The sequence below is a fragment of the Geotrypetes seraphini genome, chromosome 3, assembly GCF_902459505.1.
Source record: "Geotrypetes seraphini chromosome 3, aGeoSer1.1, whole genome shotgun sequence".
In the NCBI taxonomy this organism is placed as follows: Eukaryota; Metazoa; Chordata; class Amphibia; order Gymnophiona; family Dermophiidae; genus Geotrypetes; species Geotrypetes seraphini.
In genome coordinates this window covers 247,045,040-247,063,193 of record NC_047086.1, presented here as the reverse complement: position 1 = coordinate 247,063,193, position 18,154 = coordinate 247,045,040, and the positions used below count along the sequence as shown (strand labels likewise).

The 18,154-nt window shown below is 47.7% G+C and overlaps 1 protein-coding gene across 4 annotated transcripts in view; it reads left to right on the top strand.

Annotated features, from left to right (window-relative positions):
* Positions 1 to 18,154, top strand: part of ADGB (androglobin) — a 633,675-nt gene that overhangs the window by 354,615 nt on the left and 260,906 nt on the right. For all 4 annotated transcript variants that reach the window (XM_033939743.1, XM_033939744.1, XM_033939742.1 and 1 more), the window contains one exon: positions 6,125 to 6,266. In XM_033939743.1, the coding sequence (XP_033795634.1) occupies positions 6,125 to 6,266 (142 nt within the window). The remainder of the gene's footprint in view (positions 1 to 6,124; positions 6,267 to 18,154) is intronic.

Sequence of the window (18,154 nt, the reverse complement as noted above, 5' to 3'; positions counted from 1 at the left end):
CAGCCCTCTTTATAGTTTACTGCCGCTGCTGCTGGTTAAGGAAAGCAGCAGCGGCAGAATAGGGAGGGTGGCCGGCTGTGCACCCCCTTGGGGCGTACACCCGGGGCGGACCGCCCCCCCCTTGATACGCCACTGCACTGAGTATATAGTAGGAAGCCCAACTATTAAATGAATACTTCTGCTCAGTCTTCACCCGAGAAGTGCTGGGGCTCGGCCCTCAGCTACAGACAAGGGTTGGCACAGTTGACCCATTTAGTAACTTTGAGTTTATGCCCAGCAGTGTCTACGGTGAGCTGTCAAAGCTCAAGGTTAACAAAGCAATGAGGCCGGACAACCTGCACCCCAGGGTGCTTAGGGAGCTGAGTGATGTCTTGGCGGAGCCACTGTCGGCGCTCTTCAACCTCTCCCTTAGTACAGGCAGCGACCCGTTGGACTGGAGGACGGCTAACGTCATTCCACTCCACAAGAAAGGCTCAAAGATGGAGACAGCAAACTACAGACCAGTGAGTCTAACATCGATAGTGAGCAAACTAATGGAAACTCTAATCAAACACCAATTAGATAAGATCCTGGATGAGGAGAATCTACGGGATCCCCGACAACATGGATTTACTAAGGGGAGATCCTGCCAATCCAACCTGATCAGCTTCTTTGACTGGGTGACGGGGAAGCTGGATATTGGGGAGTCCCTGGACATCGTGTACCTGGACTTTAGCAAAGCATTCGATAGCGTACCGCACCGCAGATTGCTGAGCAAGATGAGTTCTATAGGATTAGGTGACACATTGACGCAATGGGTTGGGAACTGGCTTGGAGGTAGGCTTCAAAGGGTGGTGGTGAATGGCACCCCCTCCGAAATGACGGAGGTGATCAGTGGAGTGCCACAGGGCTCAGTCTTGGGCCCAATCCTATTCAACATCTTTATAAGGGACTTGGCAGAAGGGCTTCGAGGTAAAATAACATTATTCGCCGATGACGCCAAACTAAGTAATGTAGTGGGCAAATGCACAACAGACGAAGATTCAATGCCCGACAACATGATGCACGACCTACTCCTACTGGAGCGATGGTCTAGGACATGGCAACTCAACTTCAATGCCAAAAAATTCAAAGTTATGCACCTGGGCAGCCAAAATCCATGCAAGTCTTATACCCTTAATGGCGAGATCCTAGCAAAAACGGTAGCAGAACGAGACTTGGGGGTAATCGTCAGTGAGGACATGAAGTCTGCCAATCAAGTGGAGCAGGCTTCGTCCAAGGCAAGACAAATCATGGGCTGCATACGAAGGGGTTTCGTCAGTCGTAAGGCGGAAGTCATTATGCCATTGTATAGATCCATGGTGAGGCCCCACCTGGAATACTGTGTGCAATTCTGGAGGCCGCATTATCGCAAGGATGTGCTGAGACTGGAGTCGGTGCAGAGAATGGCCACCCGAATGGTCTCAGGACTCAAGGATCTTCCATACGAAGAACGGCTTGACAAATTACAGCTATACTCGCTCGAGGAGCGCAGAGAGAGGGGAGACATGATCGAGACGTTCAAGTATCTTACGGGACGCATCGAGGCGGAGGAAGATATCTTCTTTTTCAGGGGTCCCACGACAACAAGAGGGCATCCGTGGAAAATCAGGGGCGGGAAACTACGAGGTGACACCAGGAAATTCTTTTTCACTGAAAGCAGTGGCGTACCTAGGGGGGGGGCGGGGGGGGGCGGGCCGCCCCGGGTACCAGCCCTAAGGGGGTGTTCCCGGCCTTGCCGTTCAGTCCCCCGCCACCCCCGAAGGACCGCTCGCCCCACTGACCTTCCTGCACCATCTGTGAAGCAGCCCGCAGCAGGATCGCGAAGTCAGCGTCAGCATCCCTGCGCTGCTTCCTGCGCCGCGATCCCGCCCCACCCTGAAGGCCTGATGCCCCGACGCACCCCGAAGGACCGCTCGCCCCCCTGGCCTCCCCGCACCACCTATGAACAGCCGCAGCAGGATCGCGAAGTCAGCGTCAGCATCCCTGCGCTGCTTCCTGCGCCGCGATCCCGCCCCTCCTCTGACGTCAGAGGAGGGGCGGGACCGTGGCGCAGGAAGCAGCGCAGGGATGCTGACGCTGACTTCGCGATCCTGCTGCGGCTGTTCATAGGTGGTGCGGGGAGGCCAGGGGGGCGAGCGGTCCTTCGGGGTGGGTCGGGGCATCAGGCTTTCAGGGTGGGGCGGGCGGGCAGGCAAGCAGGCTTTCAAGGGGGAGGGGGTGACAGGCAGGCAGGCAGGCCTTCAAGGGGGGACAGGCCTTCGGGGGGGGGGTGCAGGCCTTCAAGGGGGGCAGGCAGGCCTTCAGGGGGGTGCAGGCCTTCGGGGGGGGGGTGTAGGCCTTTGGGGGGGTACAGACCTTCAAGGGGGGTGCAGGCCTTCAAGGGGGAGACAGGCCTTCAAGGGGGAGACAGGCCTTCAAGGGGGGGAAAGGCAGGCAGGCAGGCCTTAAAGGGGGGACAGGCCTACAAGGGGGGGACAGGCCTACAAGGGGGTGGGACAGGCCTTCAAGGGGGGGACAGGCCTTCGGGGGGGTGCAGACCTTCAAGGGAGTGCAGGCCTTCGGGGGGGGGGTGCAGTCCTTCAAGGGGGTGCAGGCCTTCAAGGGGGGGAAAGGCAGGCAGGCAGGCCTTCAAGGGGGGGACAGGCCTACAAGGGGGGGAGAAGCTACAAGGGGGTGGTACAAGCCTTCAAGTGGGGGACAGGCCTTCGGGGGGGGGTGCAGACCTTCAAGGGAGTGCAGGCCTTCGAGGGGGGGGGGTGCAGGCCTTCAAGGGGGGGCAGGCCTTCAAGGGGGGACAGGCCTTCAAGGGGGGAAAGGCAGGCAGGCAGGCCTTCAAGGGGGGACAGGCCTACAAGGGGGGGGAGAAGCTACAAGGGGGTGGGACAGGCCTTCAAGTGGGGGACAGGCCTTCGGGGGGTGCAGGCCTTCGGGGGGTGCAGACCTTCAAGGGGGGGACAGGCAGGCAGGCCTTCAAGGGGGGGACAGGCCTACAAGGGGAAGGGACAGGCCTTCAAGGGGGGTGCAGGCCTTCAAGGTGGGACAGGCAGACCTTTAAGGGGGGACAGGCCTTTGGGGGGGACCATGATTTAGAAGTACACAGAGGGAAGGGGGTGTTCAAAGAGACATGCATATGCCAAACTTTGGGGGGGGAAGAAATAATGGGTCTGAAAATAGAGGAGAGGGAGAGAGATGATGGACCATGGGATTTAGGGAGGGAAGGAACAGAAAGGGAGAGAAATTGGACACAAGGGATGGTGTGGAGGAGGGATAGAGATACTGGATAGGAGGGTAATTAGGAAAAGAAACGGAGAGATGGTGGACTCTGGGATGGTGGGGAAGGAGGGAGAGATGCCGGATGAAAGGGTATTTAAGAAAAGGTGGATCTGTGGAGGGAGATGAAAAAAAGGAAAGATACCAGACTTCCTGGGAAGGGAAGGGAAATGGAAAGGGAGGACAGAGTTGGCAGATGGATGGTTAGCATGCAGAAAGAAGGAGACCCTGGCAAGCAAGTTATCAGAAGAAAACCAGAGCCTTGGACCAACAAAATTTGAAATATAACCAGACAACAAAAGGTAGAAAAATTAATTTTATTTTCTGTTTTGTGATTATAACATGTCAGATTTGAAATGTGTATCCTGCCAGAGCTGGTGTTGGACTGCAAACGTGAGCTAGGATTTAACAGAAAGAGGAAAAGTCCTTTTTGTTTCTTTATTTTATTTACACCACAGCGCCAGTGTGGTTAGGAGAAGCCAAAGGGGGTGAAAAAGCTATAAAACCCACCAGGAGTTTTGAAAAAAATCACCCAACTGGGCAGGAAAATCGAATTGAAAAACCAATTCAATAGGGCTGAATCGAATCAAAAATTTTTTTTCCTGTATCTGGCAGCATTAGTTTGCGCTACTGTCTTAGACTTTAGGACCTGGGATTGGGGAGAGATGGCATCCTCAGTACTTTATAATGCAAGTGAAACGAGGATTTGGTCAGACTTTTGAAGGGTCTGCAGAAAAAAAATATTGTATAGGCCGGGGACATGAGACAGCAGGAAATGGGAACTTTTCTTCCTTCTATTTTTGTGAATGGAAAGGCTGAGGATGTCAGAGAGGTCAGTTAAAATATGTGCTTTATAAGAAAATATAATAATGTGTTTTATAAAGTTTATAGCATAGCTGGCCTACCCAGTGAGGTGTTCCTAGTGGTGATGGTGGCAGCGTGTCAATGTGTTGAGAGGAAGAGGTGGTCTGGGAAATTCTGCTGAGCAAACTACGGGCCCATTTCCACCCCCCAGTTAGTCCACTCCACTCAACTGATTCACACACTGAGTGGGTCTTTGGGTGTTGTTTTGGGATCTCTTCCAGTGGTTTATCTCCTTCTGGTCCAAGGAAGGAAACTTTGTTATCCTTAGCATTGACCTACAGAATATGTTTGTAACAGCGCTGCTTGTGTGGCATTAGGCTATGTAGTGATCGAAAGAAAAAAACAGACCTTTGCACATTTTTGTACTATATGGTGGGTGTATGAGGAGATTCACATTTCCTGCACAGCTAAGTCCATGTGAAGTTACCTTGTGCTGTATTTGACATCTAGCAAGGTCTCTGTTTGAAAGGAAAGATCTAAACTTAAAAATGAAGTGGCCAGAAGTTATGGTAAAAGCAGATAGTGTAGCTGGTTTTAAGAAAGATTTGGACAAATTCCTGGAGGAAAAGTCCATAATCTGTTATTAAGACATGGGGGAAGTGTCTGCTTGCCCTGGATCGGTAGCATGGAATGTTGCTACTCTTTGGGTTTTGACCAGGTATTAGTGTCCTGGATTGGCTACCATGAGAATGGGCTACTGGGCATGATGGACCATTGGTCTGACCCAGTTAGGCTATTCTTATGTTATGTTCTCATCTGTAGGGGCCTTTGTTTTCACTTCTTATTTTAATGTATTTTTTTTCTGGGAACTTATCAGTGTTTTTTATAATGGGAACAAAAATGGAAGAGAATTAATGTGTGTGGAATGGGGGGTAACTAATTTCTTCAGCTAAATAATTCAATCCACTTCAAACAGACATAGGAGAACTTGTGCACCATTCACACACCCTCCAACCAAAAACGTCAAAAGAAAAAAACTGTTCGACAACCTCCTAGCCATTCGAGCTGCAACACTCGACCCCCAACTCTACAACCAATTGACATCGACCACAGACTGCAAAACCTTCAAAAAGAAATAAAAACCCTTCTATTCAAAAAACACATAAAACCGAACTAACACAATCAGAACTGTCCCAAGCATCACCTGCAACTACTCCATATGTACTTCTAATGTCATGACAATTTAGACATAATTTATGTTATGTTATGTTTGGAATAATGGTTACATATATGAGGTTCAATAAAAGAAAATTTTCACTGCCTGTTTCTATTCTGACCATTTATTCCATTTCATGGTTATTGCAAAAAAAAAAAAAAAAATTTTTTACATGGGGGGGGGGGTCAAAAAATGATGGGCCCCGGGTGCCACATACCCTAGGTACGCCACTGGGTCTATGATACAACATTTAAAATGTATTTTATGACCATCTATAGCATTTTTACTATGTGCACTGTGACAGGGAAACTCCTGTCACGGGTTCAAAATCTGCTTTAAACCCTGCCACTAAAGAAAATGTGCATGGGGGGGGGGGTGTCAAAAAATGATGGGCCCCGGGTGCCACATACCCTAGGTACGCCACTGACTGAAAGAGTGGTTGATCGCTGGAATAGTCTTCCACTACAGGTGATTGAGGCCAGCAGCGTGCCTGATTTTAAGGCCAAATGGGATCGGCACATGGGATCTATTCACAGGGCAAAGGTAGGGGAGGGACATTAAGGTGGGCAGACTAGATGGGCCGTGGCCCTTATCTGCCGTCTATTTCTATGTTTCTATGTTTCTACTTGTAAAGCTGATGGCTGTGAATTCTTCAAAGTTGAACAGTAGTAGCAGTTCAGTGTTTTAGCATGCTTGTAATGAGTTATACCGAACATATGACTAGAAAATTTTAAACAAGTATGAAAGATAGGAGAAATTATTTCTGCAGGAAATTTGTTTTCATTACTAAATTTTAAAAAATTTGTGTTACAGTTACACAAAAGAATGGACTTGATCATCCTCATGGTTTGCTTATTGCTGAACACTATACTTGGAAGAGTCTGGTCACTGGAGAAATGGCACTAAAGATACAGACTTATGCAACCAAAGCTACAATTCTAAGTCTGCCCCCAGGGTTAGTAGATCTCTTTCTTTCCATTACATACTGGATTATGTTAAGCATGTTTATATTGTATTAAATGAATAATATTTCACCTCGTATAAGCAAAATTTTCAAAAACTTGTATAGGATTATGTTAAGCATGTTTAAATTGTATTTCACCTCATATAAGCAACATTTTCAAAAACTTGTATAGGAGTTAGAAGAGCAGAAGATGAAAGGCTGAGATCTGCAACACTAGGGCTGTAGAACAGAAACAAGATGGCCATATTTGACCCATTCAAGGATGCCAGGGGATCATGGTCAAACAGATGTGGAGGGGGAATTTTTATATGATGTCCAAAGCTGAATTTGGATGTTTTGCAAAACATGCACAAAAATTCAATAACAAACATGACATTTTTGAAACAGAAAAGTCTATCTTTTTGTTTCAAAAATGGCCATTTCTCAGATTTGGCTGGGATGCTCATAGAGGTTTGGGAGTCCTCAGATGGTCCCCTTAAATGTGCTAGGGCCATGGCGTGCTGGTATCCCATAGCCCCAGCGTTCGCCAAATGACTGGTTTCGCCGATGGTGGATTCGGCGCACTTCTTTACGCTCTGATGGAGAGGTCATCCTGAAGATGTTCAGGATAGGAGAGTGGATTTTGTCGTCAAGTGTCTTTTTGATTCTGCTGCGGCAGGAGTGAGAGCTGCAGCGGCCACTTCCTTTGTGGTCCAGGCAAGTCACACTAAGGGCTCCTTTTACAAATGTGCGCTAGCGGTTTTAGCGCTCACGCTAGCCGCTATCACCTCTTTTTAAGTAAGTGGTAATTTTTCAGCTAGCACACACTAATCTTGTGTGTGCACTAAAAACGCTAGCATACATTAGTAAAAGGAGCCCTAAGCTCTGCCAGGATCCCAAGAAGGTTGTCCTTTAGGACCTTGACTTCCTAGTCTCCGGGGTGTGTTAATTGGCTGATGCCCTTTATGACATTATGAAGTTTTTCGCTAAGCTTGGAGCTTATTCAGTCTCCGCCCAGCGAATGCTGTGGATTCACCAGTAGTCAGGTGATTCTTCTTCTAGGGCCACGCTGAGCAGGTTGCTTTTCAAAGGTTTGCTCTGGTTTGGCCAGAGTTTGGATGACCTCATAGCCAGTGTTCAGGACCGTAAGCTTAATGAGCTACTTGGGTCTAAACCTTGTCAGCCCAGGGGTTCGGGACAATCAAATTTTCTTCCCTACTGGTGGCTTCACCAGTACGCCGGGCCCCCTGCAACGGGACAACGTTTCAGGCCCCCTCAAGATCTCGTTTTGAGGGCCTCTGGCGATTCTCCTTCGGATCAGGGGCAACTTTCGGCCTTCCTTATGGAGTGGCACAGGGTGACTTCGGACCAGTGGGTCCTCGAAGTGCTCAGAGAGGGCCTCCGACTTCAGTTTTTCTGACCTCCACCAGATTTCTTCCTGACTTCGCCCACAAGAAATCCGGACAGAGCCCAAAGAGTGCGAGCCACCGTTCGCAAGTTGCTAGATTGGCAGCAATAGAACCTGTTCCTCAAGACGACTTGGGCTCAGGGAGATACTCGATATACTTCATCGTGCCAAAGAAAGGCTTCAAAGATTGGAGACCTACTCTGGACTTGAAGGCAGTGAATGCTTTCCTGTGAGTCCCGCATTTCCGGATGGAAATGGTACATTCAGTTGTGGCAGCTGTGGTGTTTGGGGAGTTCTTGGCTTCCTTGGATCTCACGAAGCGTACCGCCACATCCTGATCTTTCCAAAACACAGGAGGTTTCTGAGATTCCAAGTGCTCGGGCAGCACTTTCAGTTTGTGGCTCTGCCTTTCGGACTGGTGTTAGCACCCAGATCCTTCATCAAAGTCATGGTGGTAGTAGCTGCCCACCTGCACTCACAGCTCCGTATCTGGACAGCTGATCAGAGCTCCATTGCTGGAGGAAGGCCACAACGCGGTTATCCAGGTAGTGCATCTGCTGGAGAGTCTCAGCTTGATGATCAATCTGAAGAAGAGCCACCTCGAGCCACCGCAGGACTTGGATTATCTGAGAGTCCGGTTCCACACGGGCAGGAACCAGGTGTTTCTGCCAGACTCCAGGAAGCTCAAGCTTCGGAGTACCATTCAGGCCATGTTGGAGGTTCAGGCTCCGACAGCCTGGCAGTATCTATAGATTCTGGGTCTCATGGTTGCGACCATAGATATGATACCGTGGGCCAGAGCATGACACAATCCTCTTCAACTGTCCCTCCTGACTCAGTGGAATCCCCAGTGGAATTCACTGGGGGTGAAGTTGCCTTGGTTGGCGGTGGCCCGCAGCAGATGTCTTTACAAAGGGACCATGCTTGCTCTAGCGTTTTTACAGTGCTTATCCTCTTCTTAATCTTCTTCCCCACCATGAGTCTCATCCCTTCGTAATTCCCTTTTCGGAAGTTCAGTGCCATGGGTCGATATTTTGCCCCTGTGTCCAGGAGCATCATATTGTGATCACTGCTTCCCAGCGTCCCTTCTTCTATACCTTGCGCCGGTCCTCGAATCCATTTAAAATTAAGTCCAGAATTGCATTTCCTCTCGTATTTTCCTTGACAAGTTGTTCCAAGAAGCAATCGCCTACAGCATCCAGGAACTTGGTCTCCTAGGTTCCGGAGGTGCCTAGGTTCCAGTCTATCCCCAGATAATTGAAGTATCCCATGATAACTGCGTTGCCTCCCTTGCAGTTGCATTTAATCTCGTCCTTCATTTCTCCATCAGTTTCTTCGGACTGCCCTGGGGGTCGGTAGTAGATGCCGATCTTCATTTCCGTTCCATTTGTTCCCGGAATTTTGGCCCATAGAAATTCTACCTTATTTTTCGTTTCCGCATGTTCTCTCCAGTACTCAATTCCCTCTTTGATGTATAGGGCAATACCCCCACCTTTTTGACCTACTCTGTCTCTGCGGTATAGCTTGTATCCTGGTAGCACAGTGTCCCAGACGTTTTCCTTTTTCCGCCATGTTTCCGTGATGCCGATGGCCCTTATCTGCCGTCTATTTCTATGTTGCTATGTTTCTATGTTTGTGCAATAGCTTCCAATTCCCCCATTTTATTCCTAGTATCCTTGCGTTTGTCTACATACACTTGAGTTTGCGGCCTGTTACTTTCTTGCATTTCCTTCCCTCTTGTGTCCCTTTCGATCCATCGGGATTTCTGTCTTGCCTATGATCCGGTGAGAGATTAGAGAAACAGGGCTTCTTCTCCCTTGAAAAGAGGAGACTGAGAGGGGACATAATCGAAACATTCAAGATAATGAAGGAAATAGACTTAGTAGATAAAGACAGGTTGTTCACCCTCTCCAAGGTAGAGAGAACGAGAGGGCACTTTCTAAAGTTAAAAGGGGATAGATTCCGTACAAATGTAAAGAAATTCTTCTTCACCCAGAGAGTGGTAGAAAACTGGAATACTCTTCCGGAGGCTGTTATAGGGGAAAACACCCTCCAGGGATTCAAGACAAAGTTAGACAAGTTCCTGCTGAACCAGAATGTACGCAGGTAAGGCTAGTCTCAGTTAGGGCACGATGGACCACTGGTCTGACCCAGTAGCGGCCTGTTTCCCACTATCTTCCTGCATGGTATCCTCTCAGTATACTGTTTCCCGAACCATCGATTCTTGGTCAACTGTCAGCTTTCCCCTTCTTCCTAGTTTAAAAACTTCTCTATTTCTCTCTTGATGTTGCTTGTAAGTAGCCTCGTTCTGTCTCTGCTGAGGTGGAGTCCATCGTTTCCGTATAGTTGCTCATCCCCCAGAATGTCATCCAATTGCACACAAAGTGGAATCCTTCTTCCTCACACCAGTGCCTCATCCATGGATTGACTGCTTACAGATCCGTCTGCCTCTTCTCATCAGCCCTGGGTACTGGCAGGATCTCTGAGAATGCTACCCTTGGCGTTCTGGTCTTCAGCTTCCCTCCTAGCTTCCGTAACTGGTCCTTCAGTCCTTCATTGCTGTAGTTCCTGTTGCTCACATTGTTTGTCCACACATGGATCACCACTGCTGTATCTTCCTCTTCCATGCTGTCTATGATCATGTCGATGCGGCTCACTATATCTTCTACCTTGGCTCCTGGTAGGCAGGTCACCAGCCGATCCTGTCTTCCTCCCGCTATGTGACTGTTGACTTGTCTGATGAAGGAGTCCCCCACAACGATTGTTGTCCTCTCTATCTTCTCTTGCCTCTCTAGCCGCAGGATTGTGTCCCTGATGTATGACCACCTCTCCAGGCGTAGGTCCGTGTCCTCTGTGCACTTCCATCTTCCCTCATCCTGGCGTTGGCTTGCACCGGACTCATCTTCCTGTAGGTTCCCTTCGCTATCACCTATTTCTTCCTTGTGGTATCACCTATTTCTTCCTTGTGGTTGTCCTCCAGGTGGTCCTCACTCACTGAAGGTGTATTTTGGCAGCTCCACTGTTATTGGTGATTTTCCACGGCCTCCCTGTATGCCTGCTCGATGAACTGTTCTAACTCCCTGACTTCTTCCTCAACAGTTTCCTCTGTCATGAAGTTTCTGCCTCTCTGTCTTCATCTTCCACTGCTCGAAGTGCTTCCAGTTCCAGTATTCTGCCCTCCAGGAGTCTGACTTGCTTCTTCAGGCCCTCCAGTTCCTCGCATCGAGTGCATACATAAGACCGCCTCCCAGAGGGGAGGTAGTCATACATATGACAAACGATGCAGAAAACTGGGTAGCTCAACATCCTGCTTCTGTCTGCTGCATCTATTGCTGTCCGCTAGCCGGTCTGTCATCTGAAGTGGCTTCTCCTTGTGTAGGAATATGTGTAGCGTCCTAGGTGTTACTTGAAGTCCTTTTCTTTATTTTAAACCTGCTACCACTGTTGCTTGTGTGTATCCTCTGTGTCTATTGTGATTGCCCTCTGCTACTACTGTTTTTGTTTATCTTCTGCTTGTCTGTCCTGTTGCCCTTGTGGTACTTGCCTGTGTAGGTGTCCTTCCCTAGTGTTTCTTCTTTGCAGTGTTCGTCCCTTCTTAAGGCTATTCGCTAAGGCGAGCGCCTTTAACGCTCGCCTTCGACACACTCCAAATGGCTGAGCGCCGTTGGCCCTCTCCTTTAAAGGGGGAGCTCCGGTGGATGATGTCGGGGGGGTGGGCGGAGCTACCTCTCACCAATGCCCCTTGCTCTCTCCTGCCTTCTCTTGCTCCTTCTTCTCATCTCCTGTTCTCTTCTCTGCTTTTCTCTCCTCCTTTCCTGCTTGCCTGCCCAAGCCTGTTAACTGAGCACCGTTGGCCCCTCCCCTTTTAAGGGGGAGCTCCGGTAGATGACGTCGGGGCGGTGGCGGGGCTACCTTTCGCCGATGCCTCTTGCTCTCTCCTACCTTCTTTATGCTCCATCTTCCCCTCTCCTGTTCTCTTCTCTGCTTTTCTCTTCTTCTCCTTTCCTCATAGTTGCTCTGTATGTGCTATGATGGTAGAGGGCTCTACTTTTTTTGATCCTAGAACAAAATAAACTTACAGTTAATGTTCTGATACTTCCTACACTTCTTGTAATATGATTTACCTGTTGATATGTATATGTGGTCTTTATTATGTGGGACAATCTTCACAACAACTTAAGCCTTGTCTCATTGAATATAGACACTGTGGGTGTCCCAATTGTAGGTGGCGGTAGGTGTCCTACTGCTGTCTAACCAGCCTATTGGGATGCACGTTTTCTAAAAATAGAAAAAAATAAACCCAAGTCAGACCGCCTACACTTTAGGCATCTATCACATTTGCAGGGAGGTGCCTAGGGAAGCTTAAGCATGCCCAAGGCTGGGTGTGAGCGTGGTTTCACCCAGAAGTGGCCTTAGGTGAGCTTATATGGCCCTAGGCATCTTCCTAGGGCCATGATAGGTGACTGAAATGTAGCCAAGCAAAATGCACTTGTGGCTTTAGGTATCTGGCCATTCGGAGTCTTAGGCCACTTCCAGTTCATCCCAGAATGAACTGGGATGGAGGCCTGAGACTTCGGTTGGCCCAGGTGCCTAAAGTCCCTCCATTTTGAAGAGGTGGGTATCCCTCTGGCTGGTCTTGCTTTTAAAGGTATGGCGGGGTTAGGGTTGTGGGGGGGGGGAGGTTTGGGGAGGTCATGGGTTTGGGGGGGCGGGGTACCGGCAGGAGGGAGTGGGTATCCCTCCTGCCAGGGATGTTGTGGGAAGGGGGACCGGCAGGAGGGAGTGGGCTCTGTATTTAAGGACACCTCGAGGGCCATTTTCAATAGAATGTCAAAGTCTGAATTTGGACGTTAACCGAGTGATGTCCAAAGTTGGAAGCAGAAAAATGTCCATTTTCGAAAGGGATACCAATTTTTTTATTTTTTTTGGAAAATCGCCTATTTGTACATCTTTGTTGCCAAAATGTCTAGACTGCCAGGACGTCCAACTTTATTCACCGTTTTCGACCACAAAAACATCCAAGTTAGAAACATCCAAATCAGCACCATTTAGATATGGGTGAGGCCACCATTCTAATGGATCGGCCACATAGACATGCCAGCAGAGTAGAGAGGCACCTTAGAGGGCAATGCTGTGAACTTAACCTAAATGGTGCCCATTATACCCCTTATAATTTTTAGTGAGCCCTCAAAAACTCCCCCAAAATTATACCCACCTGTCTACCACCCCAATAGCCCTCATAGCTATAGGTGGCACCTATATGGCAGTATAGTAGGGTTTTGGTAGGCTCATACTTAACAACATAAATGTAGTTAGAGTGCCAGTAGTCCACCTACTTGGTTACTTAAGACACCTATGTGATGCTCTACTAGGTTTTCTCATACCAGATGATGCTGTTCCAAAGACAGGTATGTACTTTCATTCAGATATTTTGGGAGTTGGAGGGGGGTCAGTGATCACTGGAGGAGTGTGGTGGTCATTGCTTAATCCCTCCAGAGGTTATCTGGTCAGTTTGGATACCTTTTTGGAACTTAGATGCTTCCAAAAGAGGTCTAGCCCAAAACGTCTAAGTTCTGTCCAAGAAGTCTTTGGAAAGGTTTGATTATCCCAGCAAGACGTCCAAGTCTAGCCCACACAAAGCATGCCCTAACACACCTCTCAACATTCCCTGTTGAACTCTGAATGCACAGCAGGTGAAACGTCTCACTAGACATCCAGAAAAACTATTTCGAAATCAGCATTTGAACATTCCAGCAATTAGAATGTCCAAGTGCCGACTTAGGCATTTATTTAGTTGTTTTAGTTATTTGATTATGCCCCTATTGGTCTACTATAGTTTCCATTACAACCTCGCTATATGGATACCCTGTCTTCCCTGTTTTGTGATATCTTTTTAAGATACCTTGTTGCGAACCATACTCTACAGGACTACAGGGGGAAACTGAAAGAAGCCAAGAGAGAGATACGTCTGGTGAAAGCACAGGCGGAAGAACAAATGGCTAAAAATGTAAAAAACGGAGACAAAAATTTTTTCAGATATATTAGTGAAAGGAGGAAGATGAAAAATGGAATTGCTAAACTAAAAGATGCTGGGAACCGATATGTGGAGAGTGATGAGGAAAAAGCAAATGTGCTAAACAAATACTTCTGTTCTGTGTTCACAAAAGAAAATCCTGGAGAAGGACCGAGATTGTCTGGCAAAGTTACATGAGAAAATGGAGTAGATTCTGCGTCATTCAAGGAGGAGAGTGTTTATGAGCAACTTGAAAAACTGAAGGTGGACAAAGCGATGGGACCAGATGGGATCCATCCCAGGATACTAAGGGAGCTCAGAGAGGTTCTGGCGAATCCTATTAAAGACTTGTTCAACAAATCTCTGGAGACGGGAGTGGTTCCTGGGGATTGGAGGAGAGCGGATGTGGTCCCTATTCACAAAAGTGGTCACAGGGATGAAGCAGGAAACTACAGGCCGGTGAGCCTCACTTCAGTTGTTGGAAAAATAATGGAAGTGTTGCTGAAAGAAAGGATAGTGTACTTCCTTGAATCTAATGGGTTAAATGATCTGAGGCAACATGGCTTTACAAAAGGTAAATCGTGCCAAACAAACCTAATTGAATTTTTTGATTGGGTGACCAGAGAGCTGGATCGAGGACATATACAGTGGTGCCTCGCATAACGGACGCCTCGTACAGCGAACGCTGCGCATAACGAACTTTTTGTCTTGCTCCCTATAACGAACTTCGTTTCACACAACGAAGTCGCCCGAGGGGCCCGGGGGGGGGGGGCGGAACTACTCTCGCCGCTTTCTAATGTGAGCCGGGAACAGCAGCACCCTCCTGTCTGAATGCAGTGTTCCATCATCTCCCTCCACCTTACCTTAAAAACCGAGTTTTCCGGCTTTCTTTTTCGGCCAGCCACACACTTTCAAAGAGCAGCACATGCGCGCATGCTCTGTTGTTCAATCTTCTCCTCTGACGCAACCGGAAACCGGAAGTTGCAGGAGAGAGAACATTGATCAACTCCAGCAGCTGCGCGTGCACAGCTTTTTGAGATCGTGCGGCTGGGTGAGGGAGAAGGCTGGCAGGCTCTGCATGTGAGGTGAGGTGGAGGGAGGGAAATGTAGGGCTGCAGAACGAATTATTTTGTTTTACAGGTATTCTTATGGGACAACAGGGCTGCAGAACGAATTATTTTGTTTTACAGGTATTCTTATGGGAAAACGCGTTTCACACAACGAACGTTTCACATAACAAACTTGCTCCTGGAACGGATTAAGTTCGTTGTGTGAGGCACCACTGTACTAGATGTAATTTACTTAGATTTCAGCAAAGCCTTTGATACAGTTCCTCGTAGGAGGCTATTGAACAAACTTGAAGGGCTGAAGTTAGGACCCAAAGTGGTGAATTGGGTTAGAAACTGGCTGTCGGACAGACACCAAAGAGTGGTGGTTAATGGAAGTCGCTCAGAGGAAGGAAAGGTGAGTAATGGAGTCCCTCAGGGTTCGGTGCTGGGGCTGATCCTGTTCAATATGTTTGTGAGTGACATTGCTGAAGGGGTAGAAGGAAAAGTGTGCCTTTTTGCAGATGATACCAAGATTTTTAACAGAGTAGACACCGAAGAGGGAGTGGAAAATATGAAAAAGGATCTGGGCTAATGCCTGGCAACTAAAATTCAATGCAAAGAAATGCAGAGTAATGCATTTGGGGATTAATAATCAGAAGGAACTGTATATGCTGGGAGGTGAAAAGCTGATATGCACGGACAGGGAGATGGACCTTGGAGTGATAGTGTCCGAAAATCTAAAGGCAAAAAAACGGTGTGACAAGGTAGTAGCTGCTAGCACAACCAAAAAAAATGGGAATCAGAGGTCCAACTGTCTGCAGTAAAAAATAATCCAAAGCAAACAAAACAGAAGACTGCAGACCTTGTACACGATGCAGGCAGACTTTATTAATAACAAGTAAATCATTAATTAAAAACCTCTTTCTAGGCAAGGGACCCAACACGGTCCGTGTTTCGTACAATCTTCATCAGGGGTCCTATTAGATAAAAAGAAAAGGTATCAAGGGGGTAACCTTGGACAAATAGCGATAGATGTGACACGCTGTAGGAACTAAAACGCTGGTGACACACTGTGGAACCTGCGACGTTAGTGTCACGCTGAAAAGACTGCCTTTTCTTTTTATCTAATAGGACCCCTGATGAAGATTGTACGAAACACGGACCGTGTTGGGTCCCTTGCCTAGAAAGAGGTTTTTAATTAATGATTTACTTGTTATTAATAAAGTCTGCCTGCATCGTGTACAAGGTCTGCAGTCTTCTGTTTTGTTTGCTTAAGGTAGTAGCTGCTGCCAGAAGAACGCTGGGCTGTATAAAGAGAGGCGTAGCCAGTAGAAGGAAGAAGGTGTTGATGCCCCTGTACAGGTCATTTGTAAGGCCCCACTTGGAGTATTGTGTTCAGTTTTGGAGACTGTATCTGGCGAAAGACATAAAAAGACTTGAAGCAGTCCAGAGGAAGGCGACAAAAATGATAGGAGGCTTGCGCCAGAAGACATATGAGGAGAGACTGGAAGCCCTGAATATGTATACCCTGGAGGAAAGGAGGGACAGGGGAGATATGATTCAGACGTTCAAATACTTGAAGGGTATTAATGTAGAACAAAATCTTTTCCAGAGAAAGGAAAATGGTAAAACCAGAGGACATAATTTGAGGTTGAGGGGTGGTAGATTCAAGAGCATTGTTAGGAAATTCTACTTTACAGAGAGGGTGGTGAATGCCTGGAATGCGCTCCCGAGAGAGGTGGTGGAGAGGAAAAAGGTGACTGAGTTCAAAGAAGCGTGGGATGAACACAGAGGATCTAGAATCAGAAAATAATATTAAATATTGAACTAAGGCCAGTACTAGGCAGATTTGCACGGTCTGTGTCGGTATATGGCCATTTGGAGGAGGATGGAATGGAGAGGGCTTCTGTGGCTGGGAGGGTTTAGATGGGATGGAGTAGGTTTTAACGGAGATTTCGGCAGATGGAACCCAAGCACAGTACCGGGTAGAGCTTTGGATTCTTGCCTAGAAATAGCTAAGAAGAAAAAAATTTTAAAAATTTAAATTGATTCAGGTTGGGCAGACTGGATGGACCATTCGGGTCTCTATCTGCCATCATCTACTATGTTACTGTTTTGAGTGACTCGTTTTTTTCCCAGTTTCTAGTTTAAAAGCTGCTCGATCTTTTTAAATGTTGATGCCAGAGGCCTGGTTCCACCCTGGTTGAGCTAGAGTCCATCACTGGAGAATAAGCTCCCCCTTTCCCAGAATAGAAACATAGAAACATAGAAGATGACGGCAGAAAAGGGCCACAGCCCATCAAGTCTGCCCACTCCAACAACCCTACCCCCTTGAATTTACCCCCCTAGAGATCCCACATGTGTATCCCATTTCCTTTTAAAATCCTTCACGCTGCTGGCCTGAATCACCTGAGGTGGAAGTTCATTCCAACGATCGACCACCCCTGATTTTCAGCGGATGGCCTCTTGTGGCAGAGGGACCTTTAAAAAAGAAGATATCATCCTCCACCTCAATACGGCCAGTGATATATTTAAACGTCTCTATCATGTCTCCTCTCTCTCTACGTTCTTCGAGTGAATATAGCTGCAATTTATTCAGCCTTTCTTCATACGGGAGGTCTTTGAGTCCCGAGACCATTTTGGTGGCCATTCTTTGAACCGACTCAACTCTCAGCACATCCTTTTGGTAATGTGGCCTCCAGAATTGTACACAATACTCCAGATGAGGCCTCACCATGGATCTGTACAATGGCATTATAACTTCGGGCTTCTGGCTGATAAAACTTCTTCGGATGCAACCCATCATTTGTCTTGCCTTTGATGAAGCCTTCTCCACTTGATTGGCAGTCTTCATGTCTTCGCTAATGATCACCCCCAAATCACGTTCCGCCTTGGTCCTAACTAAGGTTTCTCCATTTAGTGTGTAAGTTTTGCATGGATTCCTGCTGCCGAGGTGCATGACCTTACATTTTCTAGCATTGAAGTTTAGCTGCCAAGTCGAGGACCAATGTTCCAATAGAAGTAGGTCCTGCGTCATACTGTCTGGTAAAGTGTTCTCACTTACTATGTTGCATAGTTTGGCGTCATTGGCGAATAATGTGATTTTACCCTGAAGCCCCTGAGTCAGATCTCCCACAAATATGTTGAAGAGGATCGGGCCCAAGACCGAGCCCTGAGGCACTCCACTGATCACCTCCGACGTTTTTGAAGGGGCACCATTTACCACCACTCTCTGAAGTCTACTGTTTAGCCAATCACCGACCCATGTAGTTAACGTCTCTCCCAGTCCCATTGATTTCATCTTGTTCAATAGTCTGCGGTGCGGAACGCTATCAGAAGCTTTACTAAAGTCCAAGTAAACGACGTCTAGGGACTCACCCACATCCAGTTTCCTTGTTATCCAGTCAAAGAAACTAATTAGATTGGATTG